This window comes from Vulpes vulpes, chromosome 15 (assembly GCF_048418805.1).
Source record: "Vulpes vulpes isolate BD-2025 chromosome 15, VulVul3, whole genome shotgun sequence".
Classification (NCBI taxonomy): Eukaryota; Metazoa; Chordata; class Mammalia; order Carnivora; family Canidae; genus Vulpes; species Vulpes vulpes.
In genome coordinates this window covers 65,079,636-65,103,834 of record NC_132794.1, presented here as the reverse complement: position 1 = coordinate 65,103,834, position 24,199 = coordinate 65,079,636, and the positions used below count along the sequence as shown (strand labels likewise).

Sequence of the window (24,199 nt, the reverse complement as noted above, 5' to 3'; positions counted from 1 at the left end):
TTTACTCCTTACATAACTCTAAGTTGACTGTTTTATTTTTTACTCTGAAGATATAATTTTACCTTTTTTGGCTCCAGTTACTGTTTTTGAAAAGTGTGTTATCTGTTTCTCCTGCCTTTTTTTTTTTTTTTTCCTCCTGCCTTTTAGAGAGTCTACCCTTTCTCTCTGACTGCTCCTTATTTTTGGTGTTTCACAGTTTCATTACTGTGTGTATGTTTAAATTATCCTTGTTTTATTTGTTTTGTTTTGTTTTTTTAAAAAAAACAAGTCCCTCCTGGTCTTTATTACTTTTTACATTGACAAAGCAATTCTCCAGCTCTCAAGTGGGGGTGGGGTGGTGGGTACTATGAGGCCATCTGCTGGCACCACACACCGCTGGATTTCCCTCCTTCTTGGTCACTGGGTATTTCCTCCAAACCCAGACGCAGGAGTGTCATCCTTGTTTTATTACGTTTCTTGTATCTGTATATTCCTGTCCTTTATCAGTTCTGGAAAATTCTCAGCGATTTTCAGTTACTGCTTCTCCTTTATTTTCTCAACTCTGTCTTTCTAGGATTCCTCTATTCCCTAGGTTAGACCTCAGTCAGTCTTCCATTTCTCTCCCCCTGCCCTGCCCCTTTTCCTTTCTCTCTCTTTCCCTGTTTACGTGGTAAAATATACATAACATAAAAGCTACTATTTTAACCATTTTTTTTAATTTTTTTTTAATTTTTATTTATTTATGATAGTCACAGAGAGAGAGAGAGGCAGAGACACAGGCGGAGGAAGAAGCAGGCCCCATGCACCGGGAGCCCGATGTGGGATTCGATCCCGGGTCTCCAGGATCGCGCCCTGGGCCAAAGGCAGGCGCCAAACCGCTGCGCTACCCAGGGATCCCTATTTTAACCATTTTTAAGGACAGTTGACTAGCATAAAATACTTTTATACTGTTGTGAGTATAATTCTATCCACCTCTAGAACTTCCGTATCTTCCCAAGCCGAAACTCTATACCAGTTAAATGACTCATCATTCCCTCTTCTCCCCAGTCCCTGGCAACCACCATTCTACTTTCTAGCTCTATGAATTTGACTTTTCTAGGTACCTCACATAGTGGAATATTTATCCCTTTGTGATTTTTATTTCACTTAGCATAATGTGTTCTTCAAGATTCAACCATGTTGTAGAATGTGTCAATTTCTTCCCGTTTTAAAATTTTTATTTGTAGTAAAATACACATAAACCTAAAATTTATTATCTTCATTATCTTTAGTGTGGAGTTCAGTAATATTAAATACATTCAGATTGTTATATAGCCAGTCTCCTGAATTATTTTCACCTTGTAATATGGACTCTACCCATTTCTGATCTGTTTCTGCTAACAACGCTTCTCATACCAAATACGTGCTTGTTTTTCCCCACACCAACCAGTCCTCCAACTCTCTGAAAGGCAGCTATTTTCACCATTGTCCACCAATACAAGTTCTCCAACTCTCTGGACAGTAGGCCTAGGGTTCCCCTGACCTCTTCCTCTGGTTGAGTAATTTGCTTCAGAACTCTGGAAACACTTTGCTTGCTTAAAAGATACAACTCAGGAACAGCCAAATGAAAGAGAGATGCATATAGCAAGAAATGAGGGAAGGGACAGAGAACTTCTATGCCCTCTCCAGGCATATCACCTTCCTAGTACCCGTTTGTTCATTAAGTTTTGGAGCTCTCTGAACCCCATAGTTTAGAGGTTTTTATGGAAGCTTTGTTTCCTAGGCATAATTGATTGACTTATTGGCTCTTGGAGATTAGGTCAATCTCCAGCCCTCTGATCGTCCCCTGGATTTACTGGCAACCATCCCCCATCCTGAAGTTGTATAGGAGCCATGATTCATCTCAATAGCATACAAAAGACATTCATTCTTGTCACTCAGGAAATTCCTAGAGTTTTAGTGCCCTGTGTCAGGAACCAAAGACAAAGACCAAATACATATTTATTTTATCACATGTATTATACAATAACTCTCAGTTCCCACCCTTCTCAGTTGTAGCAACCTTCATTCTTCCTGTCTGAATTTGATCATATTTAGGTAACCACATATAAGTGGAATTTATGGTATTTGTCTTTTTTATGACTTACTTTACTTAGTGTAATGTCTTTAAGATTCACCCATGTTCTAGCATGTTTCTAAATTTCCTTCCTTTTTAAGGCTGAATACATATTCCATTGTATGTATCTGGGCATTTTGCTTATCCATTCATCCATTGATGGACACTTTAGTTACTTCTGCCTTTTGGCAATTATGAATAATGCTGCTGTGGACATGCATTTACAAATATCAGTTCAAATCTCTGTTTTGTCAGGCTTTAATGTTTGAGTCTTATGTTCAGCTCTTCACCTGATCTTTCCACTGGTGGAAGCATTTGCCCTCAAGGCATCTCATCTTTCATAGGTTTTCTTACTGCTCACTGCTCCTGTTTCTTCCCACTCTGTGGGTCCAGGGTTTGCTTATTTACTTATGGTCCTTGAGATTCTTTTTGCTTTTTACCAAGTCCAAGAATGCATGAAATTGTTAGCTGTAATTTGTCCAGTATCTAGTGGGATTTGGATAAAAGAGCTCTCTCTTCAAAGCATACCTACTCTACCATACTGCCAGAAGTAGGGTCCATTATTTTTAAATTTTGCACATCTGTGATACCATATTTTTCCTTTCTAGCTCAAAATAAAATTTAGGGAGCAGAGTCATTTTCACCTTTCTTTGTTATGATAGATCAATATTATGCACATGCATGTGCTTGTGGTGTAGTTCTCAGGATATCTTGAATGTTAAATAACATTTGGTGGTTGGGTGATGGGAAACAACCTAAATCTCTTAATCTTTGTAGCTCTTTTTCAAAGACAAATTATGGGCAGCCTGCATGGCTCAGTGGTTTAGCGCCGCCTTCACTCCAGGGCCAGATCCTGGAGACCTGGGATCGAGTCCTGCGTCGGGCTCACTGCGTGGATCCTGCTTCTCCCTCTACCTGTGTCTCTGCCTCTCTCTCTCTCCCTTTCAGTGTGTCTGTCATGAATGAATAAATAAAATCTTTAAAAAATTAAAATTAAAAAAATAAAAAAAGACAAATTGTTAGTTAGAAACCTTTAAGTATATCAAATAATGATCCTTTAGTTGCTTAATACCTACCAGTTGTGAAATACCTTTAATAATATACAGTGACGTACCTGAATATAGGAGTAAACCTGTGTTAGATTTTCCTGTGACTTTCTCTTTCCCTAATTACTAAATTAAATGAAACTCTGTTACAAGCACTGTAATATCTGGCAGTTGTTACCAAGATGTGTGAGCAAATATCTAACTAGAATAGTCTCTGTATCATATAGTTCTTATATATTGCTTTCTTTTGCACATATGTTCAAATTCTTTTAATGACTGCCACAGGATGGGAATGTTAGAGGTGGAAGTTAACTAGTGTAAATGAGGAGCAAAGATACTATGCAGATCTGACTTTGCAATTGACGAGGATTTTTAAAAACAAACAAAACCTTCCCATGTTAACGCCTATCTGCCTCAGTTGCAAGTAATATCCTGAATAAAATACCAGTGTCAGCAGTGAAAAGCATGGATGGAGGGGGAAAAATGTAAAAGTTAGCAGGAAGTGAGGATTAAGGAAAGGGAGAAGGAGATATGAAGTTAGATGAAAAGAGACTGGAGTAAAATTATTAATTTGTAATAACAAATTTTATAAATTTCTGAAGGAAACAGGATATAACGATTACAAAGATATGCTTATTGCTAATTACTTTTGTGATATAAAATATATTCTAAAAGGTTCGTGTTAGATTCATTGACAGAAGAGGAAAAAATGCATTTCTTAGAAGATGAAGTACATGTGTTTTTTATAACCTGACTCCACCCAAAACCACTGTGCATTTTTGAGTTATTTACATGTTATCACAAGTGTCATATATTCTACTTGAGTAAAGCTGTGAATTTTATTTCCTTCTTGATTATATTTCCTGATGAGTTATAGTATTTTTGAAAAGTTTAGAGAGAAGAAAATACTAAATACTCCATCATTTAATTAGTTTTAAAATTGATATTTTTTTTTAGATTATAGATTAGAATGATTTGTAATACAACTACTTTGTTAATCCATTGTGCTTGGGAATCTTTTTAATGTATTAAACTTACTTATTTCTAATTAGTCATGTAACTGCTTTTGTTGCAGGAAAGTATGTTGAAATTTTCATGTGGCTTTATTTCCTTGACAGTTTCTTATATTTAAGAAAATATGATGCATCTTTTCTATTTAATTTTAAATTTTAATACAATTGCTAATTTTAGTATTCTTACATATCAATTTTTTAAGAAATTAGGTTAAAAGGAATTATGAAAATGAGAGAGTAACTCACATAAGGAATATACGTTATGCTTGGATTATTAGAAGTTTGATTAATGAAATAAGGCTAATACTTTTCAGTGAATAATTATATAGTCATATGTAACTAAATTATTTTTCTTGTATTTAGAGAAGTGTGATAAAAATGAATTTCTCTTAATTTTTATTTCCCAGCAAATTTTAAGAGCTTGCACTGAACAAGTGAAAAAGTATCCAGAGTTCTATACTCTCCATGAAGTCACTAGCTTAATGGGATTCTTCCCCTTCAGAATAGAGATGGGATTAAAGTTAGAAAAAACTCTTCTTGCATTGGTAAGGTTTACCAACGAAGATATAACTTTCTTTTGTCTGAAACATCACCTATATTTCACATAGATGATATTTATGTTTTAAGTTTTGAACAATGAGATATAACTTCTAAAATATGCAAATGTATCTTTTGTGGATTTCAATACTTGATTTTTTTTTAATGTCACTATCAACTTTGTTTCTTGATTTTCTTTTCTTCATTCTCATTTTTCTTAATGTTTCAGAATACAAGCAGGGGACCTTTTTTCTTTTAAATGATTTTACTCACAATCATAGGAAATAAGTATGTATAGAGAGGATATTTTAAAGTTTCTGTTATATTTGTACCTCATAAAATGAGAGGTTAGAATGTAGAGTGATAAGGAAAATTCCATGGCACCCTTGTTTTGGATGTTTTTGAAAAAAATATGTAGGTCGTCTAACAAAATCATAGAAGTCTTGGCTTTAAGAAGACTAAAGTAGAGTGGAGAATTTTAAGTTAAGAGTCTCATATGATGAAAAGATACTTTTCTTAGGGGAAAAAAATACATATGATACTTGCAATAAGACATTCCATTTTTTCTTACTTAGGGCAGTGTAAAATATGTGAAAACAGTATTTCCCTCAATGCCTGTGAAGTTACAGCTCTCAAAAGATGACATAGCTACCACTGAGACACCAGAAAAAACAGCTGCAGCTATGCATTATGTAAGTAGGAAAGTGCTTTTCCCAAGTAATCTTCTACATCATAAAGTACATATAATCTTACTGTTACAAGGTCCCCTTCTTGAATTTCTCCCTTCTTTTTGGCATTTCATCAAAGAAATTTCCAATAAATATAATGAAGTAACAAGTTATATGTTGTTTTTCAGGATATTAGTAAAGATCCAAATGCAGAGAAGCTTGTTTCAAGATATCACCCTCAGATAGCTCTAACTAGTCAATCATTATTTACATTATTAAATAATCATGGACCAAACTACAAGGAACAGTGGGAAATTCCTGTGTGTATTCAAGTAATACCTGTTGCAGGTTTGTGATTTGCCATATAAAGTAATGCTCTCAAAAGAGGAGTTGGAACAGTTCTATTTCAGCTGTCTAAACATAGGTGGTCATTTGTCAAATAAAATCTTAAGTTTTGATTTAAGGTGGATGTGTATTTTACATTTACATTTTGTAGAACTTTAAATGTATAGTGCTACTATAGAATTGATACTCATGCATGAGTTATTAGATCTATGGAACCTGTACTCATGTTGGGGGGTGAGAGAGAAATAGTTATGTTATAGGGTAGCCAAAAAATACATGAAAGAAATACATGAAAGAAATTCTCCGTCTTTCATTGAAATGAAAGGAATGCAATACCTTATTAGTCTCAAATGGGTGAGTTTCCAAGACTTGTCTGGTACTGGAACTCAGAATTAAAATAGGTCTATACTTGTAAGCACTGGATAGGTTTTCTTTGGACTGAGAAGTTAATATCTTCTAAAATAATATTATTTGTAATGATTTTAGTAGATATAGGACTGTGTCTAATGAAACAAAACTATAGAGTTATATGTAATCTATTCTCTGTGGTAAAATTTCATCACTTTTTGAAAGTCCTATAAGAACTGAATAATAATGACAATAAAAGTATAAGAAATAAAAAAGCAGAAGCTCTCTTTTAAAAATTTCTTAGAGAACATATTTTTCTTGCCAAAATCTCCCCCCTTTTATCTGTAACGCACATTAAAGATCACAAGTTCAAGGGTGGAAAATACATGAGACATGTGCTGCGCTTTCCTGTGCTATATTTCTTTGTTTGGTAATCTTTCTGTCCTATATCCTGTTTGTTTTAAAATATAACTTCTGGAAACTAATCACTCTCTTTATTTTTCTGTTTTAAGGTTCAAAACCGGTTAAAGTAATTTATATTAATTCACCACTTCCCCAGAAGAAAATGACAATGAGAGAGAGAAATCAAATCTTCCATGAAGTTCCATTAAAATTCATGATGTCCAAAAACACATCTGTTCCAGTCTCTGCAGTATTTATGGACAAACCAGAAGATTATATGTCTGAAATGGATGTATGTAATGCTTGCTTTTTTTTTTTTTTTTTAAGGGAATGCACTTTATCTTTTTGAAGCATAAAGTTTTATTGCAAGGCTTTAAATCTAGTAGTTAAAAATAAAGGCTTTAGATTTAAAGTTAAAATTGAACCCCCGGTCAAGCTAGACTTTAAGCAACGAAATTAACCTCTTTCAGGCTCAGTTTTCTCCTTTTGTAAAAGAAAAATGATAATACCTACTTCACAAGGATAAGTTAGTTATTATATGTAAAATGCTGAGTACAGTCTTTAGTATATATGAAAAAACTTAGTGGTGGTGGTAATCATGATAGTGGTTTTATTTAATTGGCCTCATTCATATTCAAGAGTTTTTAAGTATGAAAAGGAATAGATGAGTTTGATTGGTGCAGAAAAGTATTTGGCCAGATTGTTAATTCTTTTTAGTATACTCAGTAGCTGCATGACCTTAGGCAAGCTTTGTAATTTCTGTCTCTGGTTTGCTCATCTGTAAAATGGGTTTTAAGATAGTACCTAATTCAGGATTATTTGGGATTAAATGAGTTAATACAAGTAAAGCATTTAGGACAATGCTTGGCATTCCATAAATACTATTTCTATTATTTTGTGTATTTAAAAAATATTTTTCCATGATTCTTAAAGTTAAGACATTCTGTTTTGGGCAAAACTTTATCCGTTTGTTTTACAAATCCTTTGCATTGAGGATACAGCAGTGAATAAAAATAGTCTCTTTTTTCTCTCACAGCTTACATTAGTGATAGAGGATGCAGATAATTAACCCATAGCAAACAAGCAGGTAGTGGTAAGTGCTATGCAGAAAAATAGAGTAGGTTATTGGTAAATTGGTGGGAATTGGATTGTTTTAGATTGATGATCAAGAAGGCTTTTCCAACAGGAGATATGAACAGAGACTTGAATAAAGTGAAGGAGCAAACAAAATTAGAAAATAAAATAGAAACACATTTTTTTTTATTTTATTTATACTGAAGAGCTCATACTATTTAAAGAATATTGGCCTTTTGTCTTTCATATTCGTTTATGTTTTTCTCTACCATTTGCCTTTAATATATATATGGTATAATGTCATAAAGTACTTTCAATTGTTCCTTAAGTTTTTTTTTACTTTTTTTTTTTTTAATTTTTATTTATTTATGATAGTCACAGAGAGAGAGAGAGAGAGAGAGAGAGGCAGAGACATAGGCAGAGGGAGAAGCAGGCTCCATGTACCGGGAGCCCGATGTGGGATTTGATCCCGGGTCTCCAGGATCGCGCCCTGGGCCAAAGGCAGGCGCCAAACCACTGCGCCACCCAGGGATCCCCTTTTTTTACATTTTAAATCTATCTTATACTTGGTATGAGGTGAATGTCAGGAAATAACAAGCACTATGAAGAAACATGAAGTAGGTTGAAAGGGATAAAAAGCGACAGAGTAATTTCTTTCTGTAATGGCAAACCAAGTAATTTGGATCTTTACCATTACTTGATTACAACTAAAAAGTGGGACAAAATATAAAAATTTCTTTCTTAGAGTCATCAAAGAGCTAACAAGGTAGTGAGGAAATTATAGGGCTGAGATACTAGAGGAGACCAGAATCCAGAAAGGTAAGTCTTTCATTCAGAGTCATGTTTGCCCTGAATGATATTTGCCATTTCTGAAGGGGCAGCAAAAAATAAACGATGTTTTTGGCAGCATCACAGGACTAGAGGGACAGAAGTCAGAGTTTACTAAGTGCTTGAACCCTACAGGGCTGCACCCCAGGAGTAAGGGTGAACTAGAGATAAGTCCACTTTCTCAGAATTTGTAGTGTGAGTTTTCAGGACTTGAACTTGGATTGAGATGCTTTTGGCTTGCTAGTGTCTCTAGACACCCAGTAAGAGTGAATAAAAATAATTCTTAGAGGAATACAATGTCATTTTGAGTCTTAAATTATTTCTACAATTAACTTTTTAAATAAAACATCTAGAAAGCATAAGGATAACCAAACCCACGAGGAAACTAGATACTGTGAGCAAGAACCATCAGAAACAATGACCAAAGAAATAGACTCAACAAAAATAGATCCTGCAGTTATCTATCAGAAACTATTAACCATCTCTGTTTTATTATACAGCTTTCAAGGAAATTAAAGCCATACTGAAAATTTCAATGAGGAACTAGAAATTTTATTTTATTTATTTATTTATTTTTTGGAACTAGAAATTTTAAAAGCGATAGTAGATTTGAAAAGAACTAAAAAAAATTTTTAACTGAAAAATATAATAAGTTAAGGATTTTATAAATGGGGTTAATAGCACCTTAGATAAAGCTGAAAAGAGAATTGATAAACTGGAATGAGTCTGAAAAGACCATCCATAATGAAATACAGGCAAAATAGTTAGAACAAGGTAAGAGATATAGAGGATATAGTGATAATATCTAACATGTTATCCAGAAGGATAGTGTAAAAGAGATAATCAGACCAATAGGTGGAAACAAAAAACAAACTCTTAAAAGCCACCAGAAACCGGCACCTAGGTGGCACAGTCAGTTAAGTATCCAATTCATAATTTCAGCTCAGATAGTGATCTTAGTCATAAGATTAAGCCCAGCATCTGGCTCCTCGCTCAGCATGGAGTCAGCTTGAGACTCTGTCTCCCCCCACTCCCTACATGCTCTCTCTCCCTCTTTCTGTCTCTCAAATACATAAATAAATCTTAAAAAAGAAAAAAGCCACCAGAAAAACAAAATGCACATTACCATTATAGGACTGTAAGAATGAGAGTTAGACCGGCAAGGAATGTGTCAACAATAGCAGTGGAAGCCAGAAGACACTGGAACAATATACTGTACTAAAAATAACCCCTACACTAAAAGTCTCTAACCAGTGAAAATATTCTTAAATAAAAAATTAAATATATTTTTATATAAAAACTGGGTTTACTACCAGAAAACTGCCTCTGTTGTTTGTTCTTTAGGCACAAGGAAAATAATTCCAGACAGAAGGAGCATGATATACAGATGCAAGAAGGAATGAAGAAAAACAAGTGAAAATAATGTGGATAGGCTATAATTTGTAGATGAGTCCAGGGGCACTCAGGAAATTAAGAGAGTTCTAAAATAACCTGGGCCTTTAAAACTCTAGAAACTAGCCAAAGTCCCTTCCAAAACAAAGCCTTCACTCAGACTAGTAGTAGAATTCATATTGAGCAGAACAAGGACATTAAAGGTAAAGAAAAGAGAAGTTTTCGTATAACTGAGGAAGAGGGGAATAGAGAAAGCAGATTTCAGAATGTACTTAAGATTTTATACACTCAGACAAACTTATATGCATACAAACACACCTACCTACATACATATGTAAATACATACTTTTTGGTAACAGTGGAGCATAAGCTTAGAGCCATGAAGTTCAGAAAGCTATCGTGCCATACCCTTACACGGGATTGTCCTCCCATAGGAGCAGAACCCATCTAATTTAAAGATGAGAAATTGAAGGGTAATGATGATAGAAGCTCATACAAAAATATTAGAGGAAAAAAGATAATTGCTGTAACATTTCCATAGTCCAATGAAGAAAGATGTACCCATAAAACATGAAATGGGTTCATCCTTTGCCCTAGAAATCTCAATTCGAGATATATAGCTCAGAGGTACACTAGGGAGGGGCGCCTGACTGGCTCTAACAGTAGAGCATGTGACTCTTGATTTTGGGATTGTAAATTTGAACCCTGCTTTGGGTGTAGAGATTACTTAAAATCTTATAAAAAAACAAAAAAACAAAACAAAAAAGTATACTAGGAAAAGAGCAAAACGTATGTGCAGGGTATTCATTGCAGCACTATTTATAGTAGCCAAAGACTGGAAACAAACCACATGTCCCTTAATAGGGCATTGATTAAATAAACTGTACATCCTTAGTACCATAGAATGCAGCTATTAAAAGGAATGAGGAAGCCATAGACAGGTCGTTGTAGAGTGATACCTAAGATATACTGTTAAATGAAAAAGGCAAGGAAGAAAATATCTTGTGTAATATGCTACTTTTTATTTATGAAAGGTGAAGTACAAATATATATACTTATTTGCTTATCTATGCTTATATTAAAAAGAATAAAAACCCTACATAATAAAAAATAAACCTAAAATTAATAAAAAATTTGTTAATTAAATTAACATAAAATTGTTAATTTAATGTGGGGGAAGGATAAAACAAAGTCAAGAAAGCAGGGATGTCAACTAGATTTACTTTATTTTACAGTTTTGACTTTTAAATCATAAAAATTTTTTCCACGTCTATAAAAAATTTTTTTGAAATGGTATAAAAGCCAACCTAAGCTGAAAGGAAACAAATCAATCCATTGTATATTAAGCTAGTGGTTTAACCACTCAGTGAATTTTTTTAAATGATTAGAAACTTACTAATTTGACTATACATCCCTAAAGATGTATATCCTAAGTACAAAAAGAACTGCCAAAAAAAAATCTTAAACTGCATTTAGCAACTATATTGTCATTAATAATATTACTTTTGTATTTTGAGCACATTAGATAGTATAAAACAAACAAGTAATTATGTGTATATGAGGAACGAAGAATTTCGGAGATAGAAGAGATATAAATGCCAATCAAGAAGTTAAGTAAAAGCCCTATAATAATACTGGAATAGTATCAAAAAGATGCTAGAGACAGTTGAAGAATTTCCTGTTGACCAGAGATGTGTCAGTTTGACATGACAAAGAATGACCACAATGGATTAAAACATATGAAATATGTTAAAACCCCTGAACCCATAATGATACTTCAAAAACAAAAAAAGTACTGGTCACTTTTGGAGGGTGCTAGGACATAAAGTCATTCTAAAAACCAATAAAAAGAAAAAATACCAGACAATTATCTTGCCTGTCCAGTGCAAAGTATATTATAGGGTAGTGATAGAATATGACTGTCACCATTTTGCAGCTCCTAATGAAATAGTAAACCTAAGCAATAATCTTCAGTGCTGGCTACTAAAATCATTAGATCAATGAGGAATTTCATAATGGATAGATTAACTTGAGAACACTCAATGAACCAACAGAGTAATTATAATATCACAAGAAGAAAGACAACCAGAAAATTGTAGCCTCCTGGTTGAAGTAGGAAGTACACAGTACCACCATAGCCAGGTTAAAAAACAACAACAAACTACCTGAATCTAATCAAGCTACTACATTGTTTTAATAGGAAACTTAGGGAATAAAAGAATGTGTTAAATGACATCAGAGGGATGCGGAAGTTAAAATCCAGAATTGGAAATTTTTGCAAGATAACTTGTTTTTTTCCTGCAAATATCTGGTATGTGGGAGTTGCCAGAGTTTGGAGGAGAAACATTTGACAAATTAAAGAAAATTGAAAGAGATGTCAACCAAATACAGTGTGGGGATCTTGATTGGATCCTGATTCCAATAAACAATTGTAAAAAAAACATCAGACTGAGAAATTTTAACACTTATTACATATTTTATGACATTAAGGAATTATTAATTTTTATTGATATAGTTAATGACATGTAGAGAAGAATCCTTTTACCGCTGCATACTGAAACATTTACAGATAAATGATATTTAAAATTTTATCTAAGTTCTGTTAGACCGTTGTTTTTCAATTAATTTTTGGTTTTATAGTTATTAAATTTCTTAATTTTATTATTATGATTATGTTAGTATTTTCTTATTTCTTGAAAAGGCTGTGAATGATACTTCTGATTTTTAATGTCTAATATTCTATTTTTGTTGCTTTTTAACTATTCTGCAGTTACTTTAATTTCTTCTTTTATCCAACAATTTGGAGTATATTTTAATGTCCAAATGTTTGGGATTATGGTTGTTTGTTTACATTTTTTTCTTTAATGATTTCTAATTTTATTTCCTTCTAAATAGGGAATAAGATCTTAGCAGATTTTGCTTTGTACTATATTGATGTTTTCTTTATATGTTAATTTATAGTCCATCTTTGGAAATGCCCCTTGGATTCTTGGGAGGGAAAAGGTATATCTTTGCAGTCTGTATATATGTTTTCAGTCATTCGTATATATTGGTGTCATTTAATAGTATAGTGCTTTTATGTCCCTATTTTTACTTAGAGGTAGTATATTGTTGACCAAGTACAATTGTGTTTCTGTCAAATTTTCCTTTTGTTTTTCAATTTTGACTACATATTTTGACTAAATATTTTGAAGTTATTTGGCATGTCACAATTCATTCTCTAATCATGGATTTCATCTTTTTTCAATATAGGATCCCTTTTTGTATCAGATGTTTTCTATATTGAATTCTGCTTTGTCTAACACTTAATATTGCTCTCTCATCTCTCCATTTCTTGATGTTATGTCCCATTGTTTTGTTTTTAACCTTTCTGTATAAGAATGCCTCATGTAAACAGCATATGGTTTACTTTTATTTTTACTAAATCCGGTGATCTATTTTATAAGAGATACTGTTTATTGAGAAATTTCTTACTATGTGCCAGAGAGTATGCTAAGAAACTTTCTATATACAAGTTCTCATTTAATCTTTAGAACAAATCCAAGAAGATGACTCTATTGTCATTATTTAAAGATGAGGAAATTGAGGTTCAGAGAGGTTGAATAATTTACATAGGTTGTTCTTTCTCTCTATGTGATTGCTGGTAGAATATTCCTCCTTCAAATCCTAAATTGTATGGCTAGTGGATGTGTATAGCAGATGTAACCAGACTTTTATGGTATTTATCTAAAGTCCTTTGCTAGATTGAGGAAGAGTCTATTGCTGCTTGGGAAGAGGACAATTTATTCTTGAATAAATTAAAACTGTCTATAGTTCTTCCATTACTAAAACACTACCTGGAAAACCACAACCTCAATGGCTTCATGTCCCAGAATACAATAAAATCATTTCCGGTCCATATTACTAGGAGTTGTTTTCTCTGAGTAGGTGTAAAAAATCACTATTGATGTCAGGGATACATCAGAGGCTGGTGACCCTTCCCCAGCTGCATTAGAAAGCAGCTTCCTCACAGTGGCAAAGAGGCCTTCCTCCTGGTCAACTAAGTACAGGTGTCTCTACAAGAGATTATGGAGTCGGTATCAGTGAAAATATACTGCCTTCCTATTTGGCCCACATTTGTTCTTTATGGTTCTGGTTTTTGATGGAGATTTCTTTGTGGAAATTCCTTGCGGGATATGGAGGTTCACAAGTATTCCGTATTTCCTGTGCTGTTACAGTTTGGCAAATTTGTCTGTGTTTCATCAACATTTCAATGGGAAGGCTGGAGGGGAGGGGGTGTGGGGCTGGCACTACCAGATGACAGGCATTAAGGAGGGCATGTGATGTAATAAACACTGGGTGTTTATACAACTGATGAATCACTGAGCTCTACCTCTGAAACCAATAATATACTCTGTTAATTAATTGAATTTAAATTTTTAAAATTTTGAAAAGAAATCAGTGATCCATTAAACTCTTGAATTCTAAAAAAAAAAAAATTCAGTGGGAAGATAAGATTGAATAAATTAGTTGCTAGTAGTTTATCTTAAGCAAGAAACTTTCAAAGCCATTAGACATTTCTTTCTGCTTTCAAAGAGCATGAACTATCTATGTGAAGGGTAGTGACATTAAGAGATAGGTGAGGGGTGTCCTGGAATACCTGCTAATAGTTTACCAATATATTTTCTTAAGATGTCTTATGAAGTTAATGAGTGCCGAAAGATTGAGTCCCTTGAAAATTTGGACCTGGATTTTGATGGTGATGTCACAGAACTTGAAACTTTTGGAGTAAACACCACCAAACCATCAAAGTCACCAAGTCCAGCAAGTATTTCCACAGTACCCAAAACGACAGATACTCCCACAGCTCCCAGCACAGCAACCACATCTGTGGTACCAGCTGCACCAGACATTTCTGCTCATTCTAGAAGTTTATCTCAGATTCTGATGGAACAGTTGCAAAAGGAGAAACAGCTGGTGACTGGTATGGACGGTGGCCCTGAAGAGTGCAGAAATAAAGATGATCAGGGATTTGTACCATGTGGTGAAAAGCCATCAAATTCTGACAACTTTTTGGTGCAGGATAATAACTTGAAAATGTCTGATTCTTTACAGTTAGAAAGTTCTACAGAAATTGAAACTTCTCATAAAAATGATTTGACTACTGATAAGGTATATGCCCCTGAAAAACTGAATGTTCTAGAGAACACAGACAATTCAAAGGAAAAGACTATTACCTCAGAACCAGTAAGAAGTGAAGATGTAATTCTTTGCAATAGTGATACAGATGAAGACTGTTTAATCATTGATACAGAATGTCAAAATAATAGTAATGGAAAGACAACTGATAAGAATTCTAATTTAAGTTCTAAACCAGCTAGCCCCAATTCTTCCTCAGCACAGGCCTCTGTAGGAAACCAGACTAATGCTACTTGTAGTCTTGAAGAGTCATGTGTTTTAAAAAAACCTATTAAACGAGTATATAAAAAATTTGATCCAGTTGGAGAAATTTTAAAAATGCAGGATGAACTCCTGAAACCAATTTCCAGAAAAATACCTGAAGTGCCCTTAATGAATTTGGAAAATTCTAAACAACCTCCTGCTTCTGAGCAATCTGCTCCTTCAGATGCCTCTAGTTGGCCAAAATCTGTATGGCCTTCTGCATTTCAGAAGCCAAAAGGACGTAAGTAAATATTTACAAAGACCTTATATATTAACTGTTTGCCTCTTCCTTATCCTTAGTTTTTTCTCCCTCAGTCCCTCACTTTCTCTTTGTTAGACCTGCCTTATAATATTACATGGTCATTGATACTTCATTTTTCAATCTAGTGTGTCAGCTTCCAAAATCTTCTCTTTAAATATGTACACAAAGTTGTATGGATTTTTGTAATTTTTAAACTTGTGTTTATCCAACATGTACAGTGGCTACTGTAACTGCAGGTAATGTTGCTCACTGAACTGATGAAGGGGAGATGATCAAAAATAACCATAAACATTTATGAATCCAAAATTTACTAATTCATGATGTTGGACTATAGTTTTATACCTTTCACTTTCTGAGATAATATAATGCTGTAGCTCAGCTCTGCCTGGTTTAGACAAAACATCACTTTTTTAAAATTTCTTTTCTTCTTCATATGTTGTCTCACTAATTTAAACTTGGCTAGGGTTAATGAAAGTGGTAGTTAAAGCTTTGTCCTAAGCTCTTGACTACATTTCCAGTAAAAGTAAACAGAAATGGCAATAGTTTAAGTGTTCAACTGAGGAAATGGAAAGTTAAAAATAGTTAATAAAAACTCAAAAATAGATAATTGAATTGTTTTATCTTGAATTATGTGTAAAGAGCTAATGTATTTTAAAATAAAAATGAGAAATATAATTATTTTTAAAGGATTGCCATATGAACTTCAGGACTATGTTGAAGATACATCAGAATATGTAGCTCCCCAGGAAGGAAATTTTGTTTACAAGTTATTTAGCCTGCAAGACCTGTTGTTACTTGTGCGATGCAGTGTCCAGAGGATAGAGACCAGACCACGTTCTAAAAAACGGAAGAAAATCAGAAGAGTAAGTTGTTACTTGGGGAGTTAGGATGTGGTAATAAAGTGGATAATCAAATATTTCACATGCCATTATTACGAAGTTTAATTTTAAACTGTTGATCACTATTGGAATTATTCCAGAATGAGCTGGGGTGTTTTGTTGGTTTTGTGTGTGTGGTTTTTTTTGTTTTTTGTTTTTTGTTTTAGTAAAATACTGAAAACACTTTTAATAAGGGAAAGTGGAAAGTGTTAAATATAAAATTCTTGGATGCCAGTAACATTCTAACATAGAATTTATAAACTTAATGAAAAATTGCACCATCACAGATTTGACCTAGCCAGGTACATATATTCCTGCTTTCTGTTAATTTGGAATTCCTTGTGATATTTTAGCCCCTTTTTCTCTTACTTTGGGGATCTTCTTTACTCATTTTAGAAGTCCCACATTTTGAAAGGGGGACTTACAGACATCTTTGAAGTCTTTGCAGAATTGTTAGAAGACCAGGCATATTCTTTTTTTCCCCTGTTGGTCTTTTGGGGGGGAGGGGGTTGATATAAAAAAAATTTTTTTTCAGTTAAAAAGTTCTTGCTACAGTTTGAGTAATTGGTTCTTTAAACGGTTTTCCATACTTGATGTTTGAAGTTCACATTCAGATTAGTTTGATTTTTGTGTGTGTGGGACCACTGAATTTGCTAAATAAAGAAGACCCTCTATATTATAGCTGATTATAATGATGTCTTTCATTTTTACTTAAGAGAATTTTTTCTGTTGTGTATATTTGTCATTGTGTGTGTGTATATTTATGTTTTTTATTTAAAAAGTTACTTGTTTTAATTTTGCTGTCTCATCTTCTCTCTAACCTACCACTGATAAGTATCCTCAGTGACCACTTTAGAAGTCATTATGTTTGGGGCTAGGAGTCAAGTGATCAAAAATAGTGATGTTCTAGCCTTGACCCTTGTGGATCAAGTCACTGATTACTGCTTTGTCACATTAAGGAATAATTTGGAAAATAAAGGAAGGAAAGGAGGGAGAGCAGATGGTCCAACCTTTCTAAACTGCTAATAGCAGAATCTGTCACGAAAAAACTCTAAAGCTAAACCATCAGGATCTAGGATCTTTGTCCCCTAGAATCCAATAGACTTGGAGGATCTTTTGCTTGATGATACTGTTACCTTTGTCAAATAGAAGGGAGATTGTGAATACATTTTAAAATTCTTAAGTCTCATAATTTGGTTTTTTACCAGTGGTTCAGACTTTAAATTTTAAAAACCAAATAGTTTTGAATTAAATGTATGAGGTAGTATTTTTTAGAAGAGAAAGTCAAGGAATGACAAAATACTAAAGATTTTGTATTAGTCTGCTCCTGAATACATGCTAATATTTTCTGAATTAAGAGATTTTACTTTATTTACTGATTTTCCTATCTTATTTATATTTAATTATGATCAGTTTAATGGCTGTAGCATGAACATCTTGAATATATGTAGTATCAGTGCTGTGTATTATATTTTCAGTGTTTTATTTCTTTAATTTTTACTTGATACCTCTCTTATTTATTTGGAAGCTTACCTGATTTCTTTTACTTTTTACCCTTTGAACCCATACCACTTTGTATTGATGTGCCAGCTCACAGCAGTTAGGAACTATTGATGGGCCAGTATTTCTTAAGAACAGCTTAGGGATATATGGGATACTGAGTTAATTCTTGAAACAGACAGCCTGTTAAGGACATTGTCATTCTGTTGATTAAAGGCAATTTGTGTTGGGACAAAACCTTATAGATGTGAATTCACTCTTCATCAAAATATATCAAACCAGTTGAACCCCAAAGAATATCTAAATAGAAGCCTTATGTTTTTGATGATGTCAAACCCAGAGTAAAATTTTAAATTTTTCAGTGAATGTTTATCATACTGTACCTTTTTATTACATGTAATCATTTAGTACACATGATTTAAATCCCTTGTAGAATGAATTTCCCTTGGAATCAGGTCCTATTTACCTGTTTCTCCCAAATGTTTTATATCCTAGAAACACAATAAACAGGTATTAAGTAAATGAGAAGAATTGAGGGGTGAAGAAGAGGAGGATGGAAGGGAACTTTAGGATAATTTAAGCACTAGTTTGAGAAGTTTTGAAGTAGCACTATTTAAACTCTAGGTAAGAAAGCATTCTTATTAACTACTTAAAAACTGACTTGTTTAGATAAAGCTTTAAAACACTTAGAAGTCTCTTCAACCCCTGATACTAGCTATGAAATATCTATTTAGGAATGTATGGAAAAATTTAAAAGGTCTATGTGAAAAATTGGAAGACAGAACCAAGAAAAGCTTTCAGCTGGGGAAAATAAGAGTTACTATTCAAAGAAGAAAGGAATAGTAAATTTAATTTTTATAGTTTGAAACTTTGATTGGAATTAAAATTTCACTCTAATTTTAGAATACTACCATAAAATATTCAGACTTTTCTTTTCCCTTGGCTTCCTGGAGGTGGCAGTAGAATACATACAGAAATTAAAACCAGATTCAGGACTTAGTTTTATAGATATAAGGCAGTATTATCATGGAAAAATCAACTCATGATCCAAAAAGGGTATATCTTCTATATCAATTATTCAACTCTGCTAGAAACTGGCTCTGTCTCTGAGCAAATTTCTTAACCCTCTTGACCTCCATTTCTTTAGCTTATGGTAGTTAAATGCAGATTACCAATTGCTGAAGAATTATTATATAATAAAAAGCTTTTACCAGTAAAATTATCTTAATCACAATTTAATTTTTTTAATTGAGACGACACCATAGAGTCCTTATACTTGAGGTTTGGCCCCTGGAACAACAGCTTACTTATCAAATACACAAAACCTACTATATAGAATTGTTAAATTAGGGCAGCCCCGGTGGCGCAGCGGTTTAGCGCCGCCTACAGCCAGGGGCATGATCCTGGAGACCCAGGATGGAGTCCCACACCCGACTCCCAGCGTGGAACCTGCTTCTCCCTCTGCCTGTGTCTCTGCCTCTCCCTCTCTCTCTCTCTCTTTCTTTCTCTCTATCTCTTTCTCTTTCTGTGTGTGTCTCAATAAAATCTTTTAAAAAAAAAGAATTGTCAAATTATTATAATGTACACTCAAAACTAATATTAAACTGTGTGTTAATTATACTTCAATTTTTAAGAAAGCAAAACATTGTTCTTCATCTCAGACTCTACATTTTAACAAAGTTATTCACCAGGTTATTCGTATACACATTAAAATAAAAGAAACACTACTTTAAGGTTTTACAACATTCACAGGTAATCATTTGAACCAACCCTACTGTTAACAAAAATTTTACTGGATTTGAATTATTCTTAACCACCATCATTGTTCCAAGCTCACTAAATTTGCCACTTTGTGAAAATCAGGAATTCTGAAACATTTGTGAAATATTTTCAAGTATATGAATAGTGGCAGCTTAGTATAATTTCAAAAGTACTAACTAGTTAGTATTCACTTTGAATATATTTGTTAAATCTTCTATTTCCCCTTCAGCTGGAAATGAAGAGACTACTATTAAGAGTAGAATATTCTTTGACAGAAATGAACTAACGTGAGCACAGTGAACATAACATGACATTATTTCACAAGCATGTATTTCCTTGCATATTCTACTTTATACTAGTAATGGCCACAGTTACTTTACTTAATCTATTTAGTGTCCTGACCATTAAACTCTAAGTGGATAATTTACCAGGTACTTAGTGTTTGAAACAAGCTTTTGTATTAATCAAGATAAAGACACTCACAGGTGTTAATGTAGGTTTTAATGCTTATACACTTCATTCTTAGAATGAAAACAAGCTGCCCAGTGTATTTGACCCTGAGATCATTTGTCTCATGCATTAAAGGGGCCAAAAATTCTTACCTTTTTTATCCTCTGAGAATTACTAGTATAACAATCTTTCTGGTATCCAGATTTGAACCTCTGAGAATTACTAGTATAACAGTCTTTCTGGTATCCAGATTTGAACCTTTGGGCAATTATGTATCATAGGCTCTGTTCCAAGGTTGCTACTGTCAGTTACATTCCCTGATAAAATGTGTAGGTAGGGAGGTACAGGGATCTTAGGTGGAGATGAGGGAGAGCTGTTGGTTCAGGATCTCTTATTTATCTATCCACCTCTGTGTGTTGCCCACATCTAACAAGGGTTCTTTTCATCTTTCTGTCTGAATTCTGCTGTATTTGGAAGTATGAAATAAGATTACCTGAAAGCATTTTGAAAGTGGCAAAACTATATAGGCAAATGTATTTGCTATTAAGCATAAATTAATGGAGCTTTGAAAAAGTATAACCTTGCATTTCAGCAATTTCCAGTTTATGTACTACCAAAAGTGGAATATCAAGCTTGTTATGGTGTTGAAGCTCTAACTGAAAGTGAACTTTGCCGCCTGTGGACTGAAAGTTTATTGCATTCCAACTGCTCATTTTATGTTGGTAAGTTATACACCAGGCTTTGTTCTCCTTTTTAATGCCATTGTAAATATATACTTTTAATCAATTATAAAGACTTCCATTCTGTACTTTCTGCAGCTCTCTTATTGTGTTAACATTCCTTTCTACTACAACACCATTCCTACTGCAGTGGGGTGGGGTGAGACTAGTAAGATCAGATGTTCCATTTCCATCTTATTCAATGTTTAGTTGTGTTTGAATGTCAACATAATTGTTTTATTTTTGAAATATTTTATTTTACAGTGTAATAAGCTAAAACTATAGAAGTGTTTTCTAACAAGCTTCTTTTAAACTATTGATTGAGCCACTCCAGGCACCCCAAGAAAGAATTTCTTAGCTAAAAATTAAAAGTGGCCTAAAACAAAAGGAGCAATAACTTTTCTATATTTATACATAATTTTTAAGTGTCTACATGGTACTCTTTCTGTTCTAAGATAATAGAATAGTTGTAAAGTACACCATTGATTTGATATTTTTTTCTCTTCCATTTTTAACTTTTTTTTTTTTTTAAGGTATATTTATTTTAGAGAGAATGGGAGGGGTTAGAGAAGAGTAGAAGGAGAAGGAGAGAGAGAGTCTTAAGCAGATTCTGCACTGAGCCCAACATGGCTAGATCTCACCACCCTGAGATCACAACCTGAGCCGAAACCAAGAGTCAGATGTCCATCTGTGCCAGTCACTCACCCTTTCCATTTTTAACTTTAAGTACATTTTTAGAAATGAAAAGAATATAAATATACAGCTCAGGGAATTATAACAAAGCCAGCACCTCTGTAACTACTATCCAGATCAAGAAGCTGAAAATTTACCAGTGCCCCAGAAGACCCACAAGTGACCTTGCCAGTCATTGCCTTTTTCCTCTTTTCCAATGGCAATCATTATTCTGATAGTTTTGTTTTGCCACTTGATACAAATGGAATCATAAAATAGTAATCTTTTGTTTATGCTTCCTTTCAATTAACATAGTTTTTGAAATTTATCCATGCTTTGTGTAGCAGTTGTTTACTTCTATTGTTTTGATATTCCTTTGTAAGAATATACTACAATTTATCCATTTAACTTCTATTTTTTAAAAAAGTATTTTATTTGAGAGAACACACACACACACACACACACACACACACACACACACACACACAAGCAGGGGGGAGGGGCAGAGGGAGAGGAAAATGCAGTCTCCCTGCTCAGCAGGGAGCCTGACATGGGGCTTGATCCCAGGACAGACACTTAACTGACTGAGACATCTGGGTACCCCTCTACCCCTTAACTTTTTGATACACGGTTTATGTGGTATTTAACTTTACATGGAATATCAAGATTTTGTTTTCCATTTTTAACACTATTTATTGAAAAGACCACCCTTTCTCTGCTACTCTTCAATGCTACTTGTATTATAAATCATATCTGTGAATCTAATTCTAGACTATGTATCCTTCAGGCAGTACCTGTTTTAATTACTCTAACTAGAGTAATTACTTAATTTTTCTAGGTACTCTAGCTGGACAATTAACATTGTAAATTACTTTATAAAATGTTCTACTCTGTAAAGTGAATCTTGTCAACTTATTTTTCTTCCAGATTCTTGGCTATTCTTGGCCATTTGTATGTACATTTTGGAATCAGCTTGTCAGTTTCTATCAACAACAAAATTGGGATTTTTGTTAGCAAGTACATTGACTCTGTAGAGTAAATCGATAGCTTCACAATAACATATCTTCCAATTTGTGGACTTTATAAAATCCTTTATTTATATCTTTAATTTCTATTAGTATTTTAGGATTTTCTATGTAGAGATCTTGTATAACTTTTGTTAAGTGTATTTTGGTATTTGATATTTTAAGTTATAAATGATATTTCTGACATTTTATTTTCTTGTGGTTTATTACTAAAATATAAAATTTATTTACATATTCATTTTTTTAAATATTTTTATTTATTTATTCATGAGAGACACAGAGAGAGAGGGAGAAGCAGGCGCCATGTTGGGAGCCTGACGTGGGACTCGATCCTGGGTCTCCAGGATCATGCCCTGGGCCGAAGGCAGGTGCTAAACCACTGAGCCACCCGGGCTGCCCACATATTCATTTTCTATATTGATCTTCTACCTAGCAACTTTGCTAAACTCATTTTAATAATTCAGGTTTTTTAATTAACCAGTCGTGTCTTCTGCAAATAATGGCCATTTTATTTCTTCTTTCCAATCTTTATACCTTTTTATTTTTCTTGCCTTCATTGGCTCACACTTGAATACAAGGTAAATACAGGGGCTTTTTCCTCATTTCTCATCTTAAAAGGGAATGTTTTGTTGTTTTTTAAAGATTTTATTTATTTATTCATGAGAGATGCAGAGGGAGAAGCAGGCTCCCTCTGGGGAGCCTGATGTGGGACTCCATCCCAGGTCCCTGGGATCACAACCTGAGCCACCCAGGTGCCCCAAAAGGGAATGTTTTTAACAATTCACCACGTGTTTTGATATTTTGTATAGGTTTTTGTAGATACCTTTAATTAGAATAAAGAAGTTCTGGGGATCCCTGGGTGGCTCAGCAGTTTAACGCTTGCCTTTGGCCCAGGGTGTGCTCCTGGAGTCCCGAGATCGAGTCCTGCATGGGGCTCCCGGCATGGAGCTTGCTTCTCCCTCTGCCTGTGTCTCTGCCTCTCTCTCTCTCTCTGTCTCTCTCTCTATCATAACTAAATAAATGAATAAATAAATCTTTTTTAAAAAAGTTCCTTTCTGTACCTAGTTTAAGAATTTTTTAAAGATTTATTTATTTATTTATTCATGATAGATATATATATATAGAGAGAGAGAAAGAGAGAGGCAGAGACACAGGAGAAGGAAGAGAAGCAGGCTCCATGCCGGGAGCCCAACGCAGGACTCGATCCCGGACTCCAGGATCACGCCCTGGGCCAAAGGCAGGTGCCAAACCACTGAGCCACCCAGGGATCCCCGTAGTTTAAGAATTTTAATCATGAATTGGTTAAAAAAAAAAAAACTTATCAGATATTTTCTTTGCTTTTATGGATATGATGGTATGACTTTTATTCTACTAATGTGATGACTCCTGTTGATTCATTTAAAAATATTAATCCAACGTTGTGTTTCTGCAATAAACCCAGCTTAATCATAATATATTACTCTTTTTACATATTGGTAGATTTAGTTTAATATTAATTTTTTATATTTTTTAAAAGTGCTGTATATATTTATTTACCCATAATACTTGAGCTCAAAGACTTCATTGAGCTCAGTGTATAGTAGCAAAGAAGTATGAAGTAGGTACCTTATAGAATCTTTTTACTTTGCAGTGTTTAATATTTTGGGTGATTTCTTTTTTTTAATAATAAATTTATTTTTTATTGGTGTTCAGTTTGCCAACATACAGAATAACACCCAGTGCTCATCCCGTCAAGTGCCCCTCTCAGTGCCCGTCACCCATTCACCCCCACCCCCCACCCTCCT

General features: G+C 33.9%; 1 protein-coding gene across 21 annotated transcripts in view; it reads left to right on the top strand.

The window, feature by feature from the left end:
- Window positions 1-24,199, top strand: part of ICE2 (interactor of little elongation complex ELL subunit 2) — a 61,108-nt gene that overhangs the window by 17,825 nt on the left and 19,084 nt on the right. For 12 of the 21 annotated variants that reach the window (XM_026001537.2, XM_072738680.1, XM_072738691.1 and 9 more), the window contains 7 exons: window positions 4,541-4,678; window positions 5,246-5,362; window positions 5,527-5,686; window positions 6,544-6,725; window positions 14,399-15,389; window positions 16,098-16,273; window positions 20,592-20,721. In XM_026001537.2, coding sequence (XP_025857322.2) covers window positions 4,541-4,678; window positions 5,246-5,362; window positions 5,527-5,686; window positions 6,544-6,725; window positions 14,399-15,389; window positions 16,098-16,273; window positions 20,592-20,721 — 1,894 coding nt within the window. Of the gene's footprint in view, window positions 1-4,540; window positions 4,679-5,245; window positions 5,363-5,526; window positions 5,687-6,543; window positions 6,726-12,688; window positions 12,731-14,398; window positions 15,390-16,097; window positions 16,274-20,591; window positions 20,722-24,199 lie in introns of all 21 variants that reach the window. The other 9 variants (XM_026001475.2, XM_026001664.2, XM_072738681.1 and 6 more) reach the window with 1 other exon arrangement.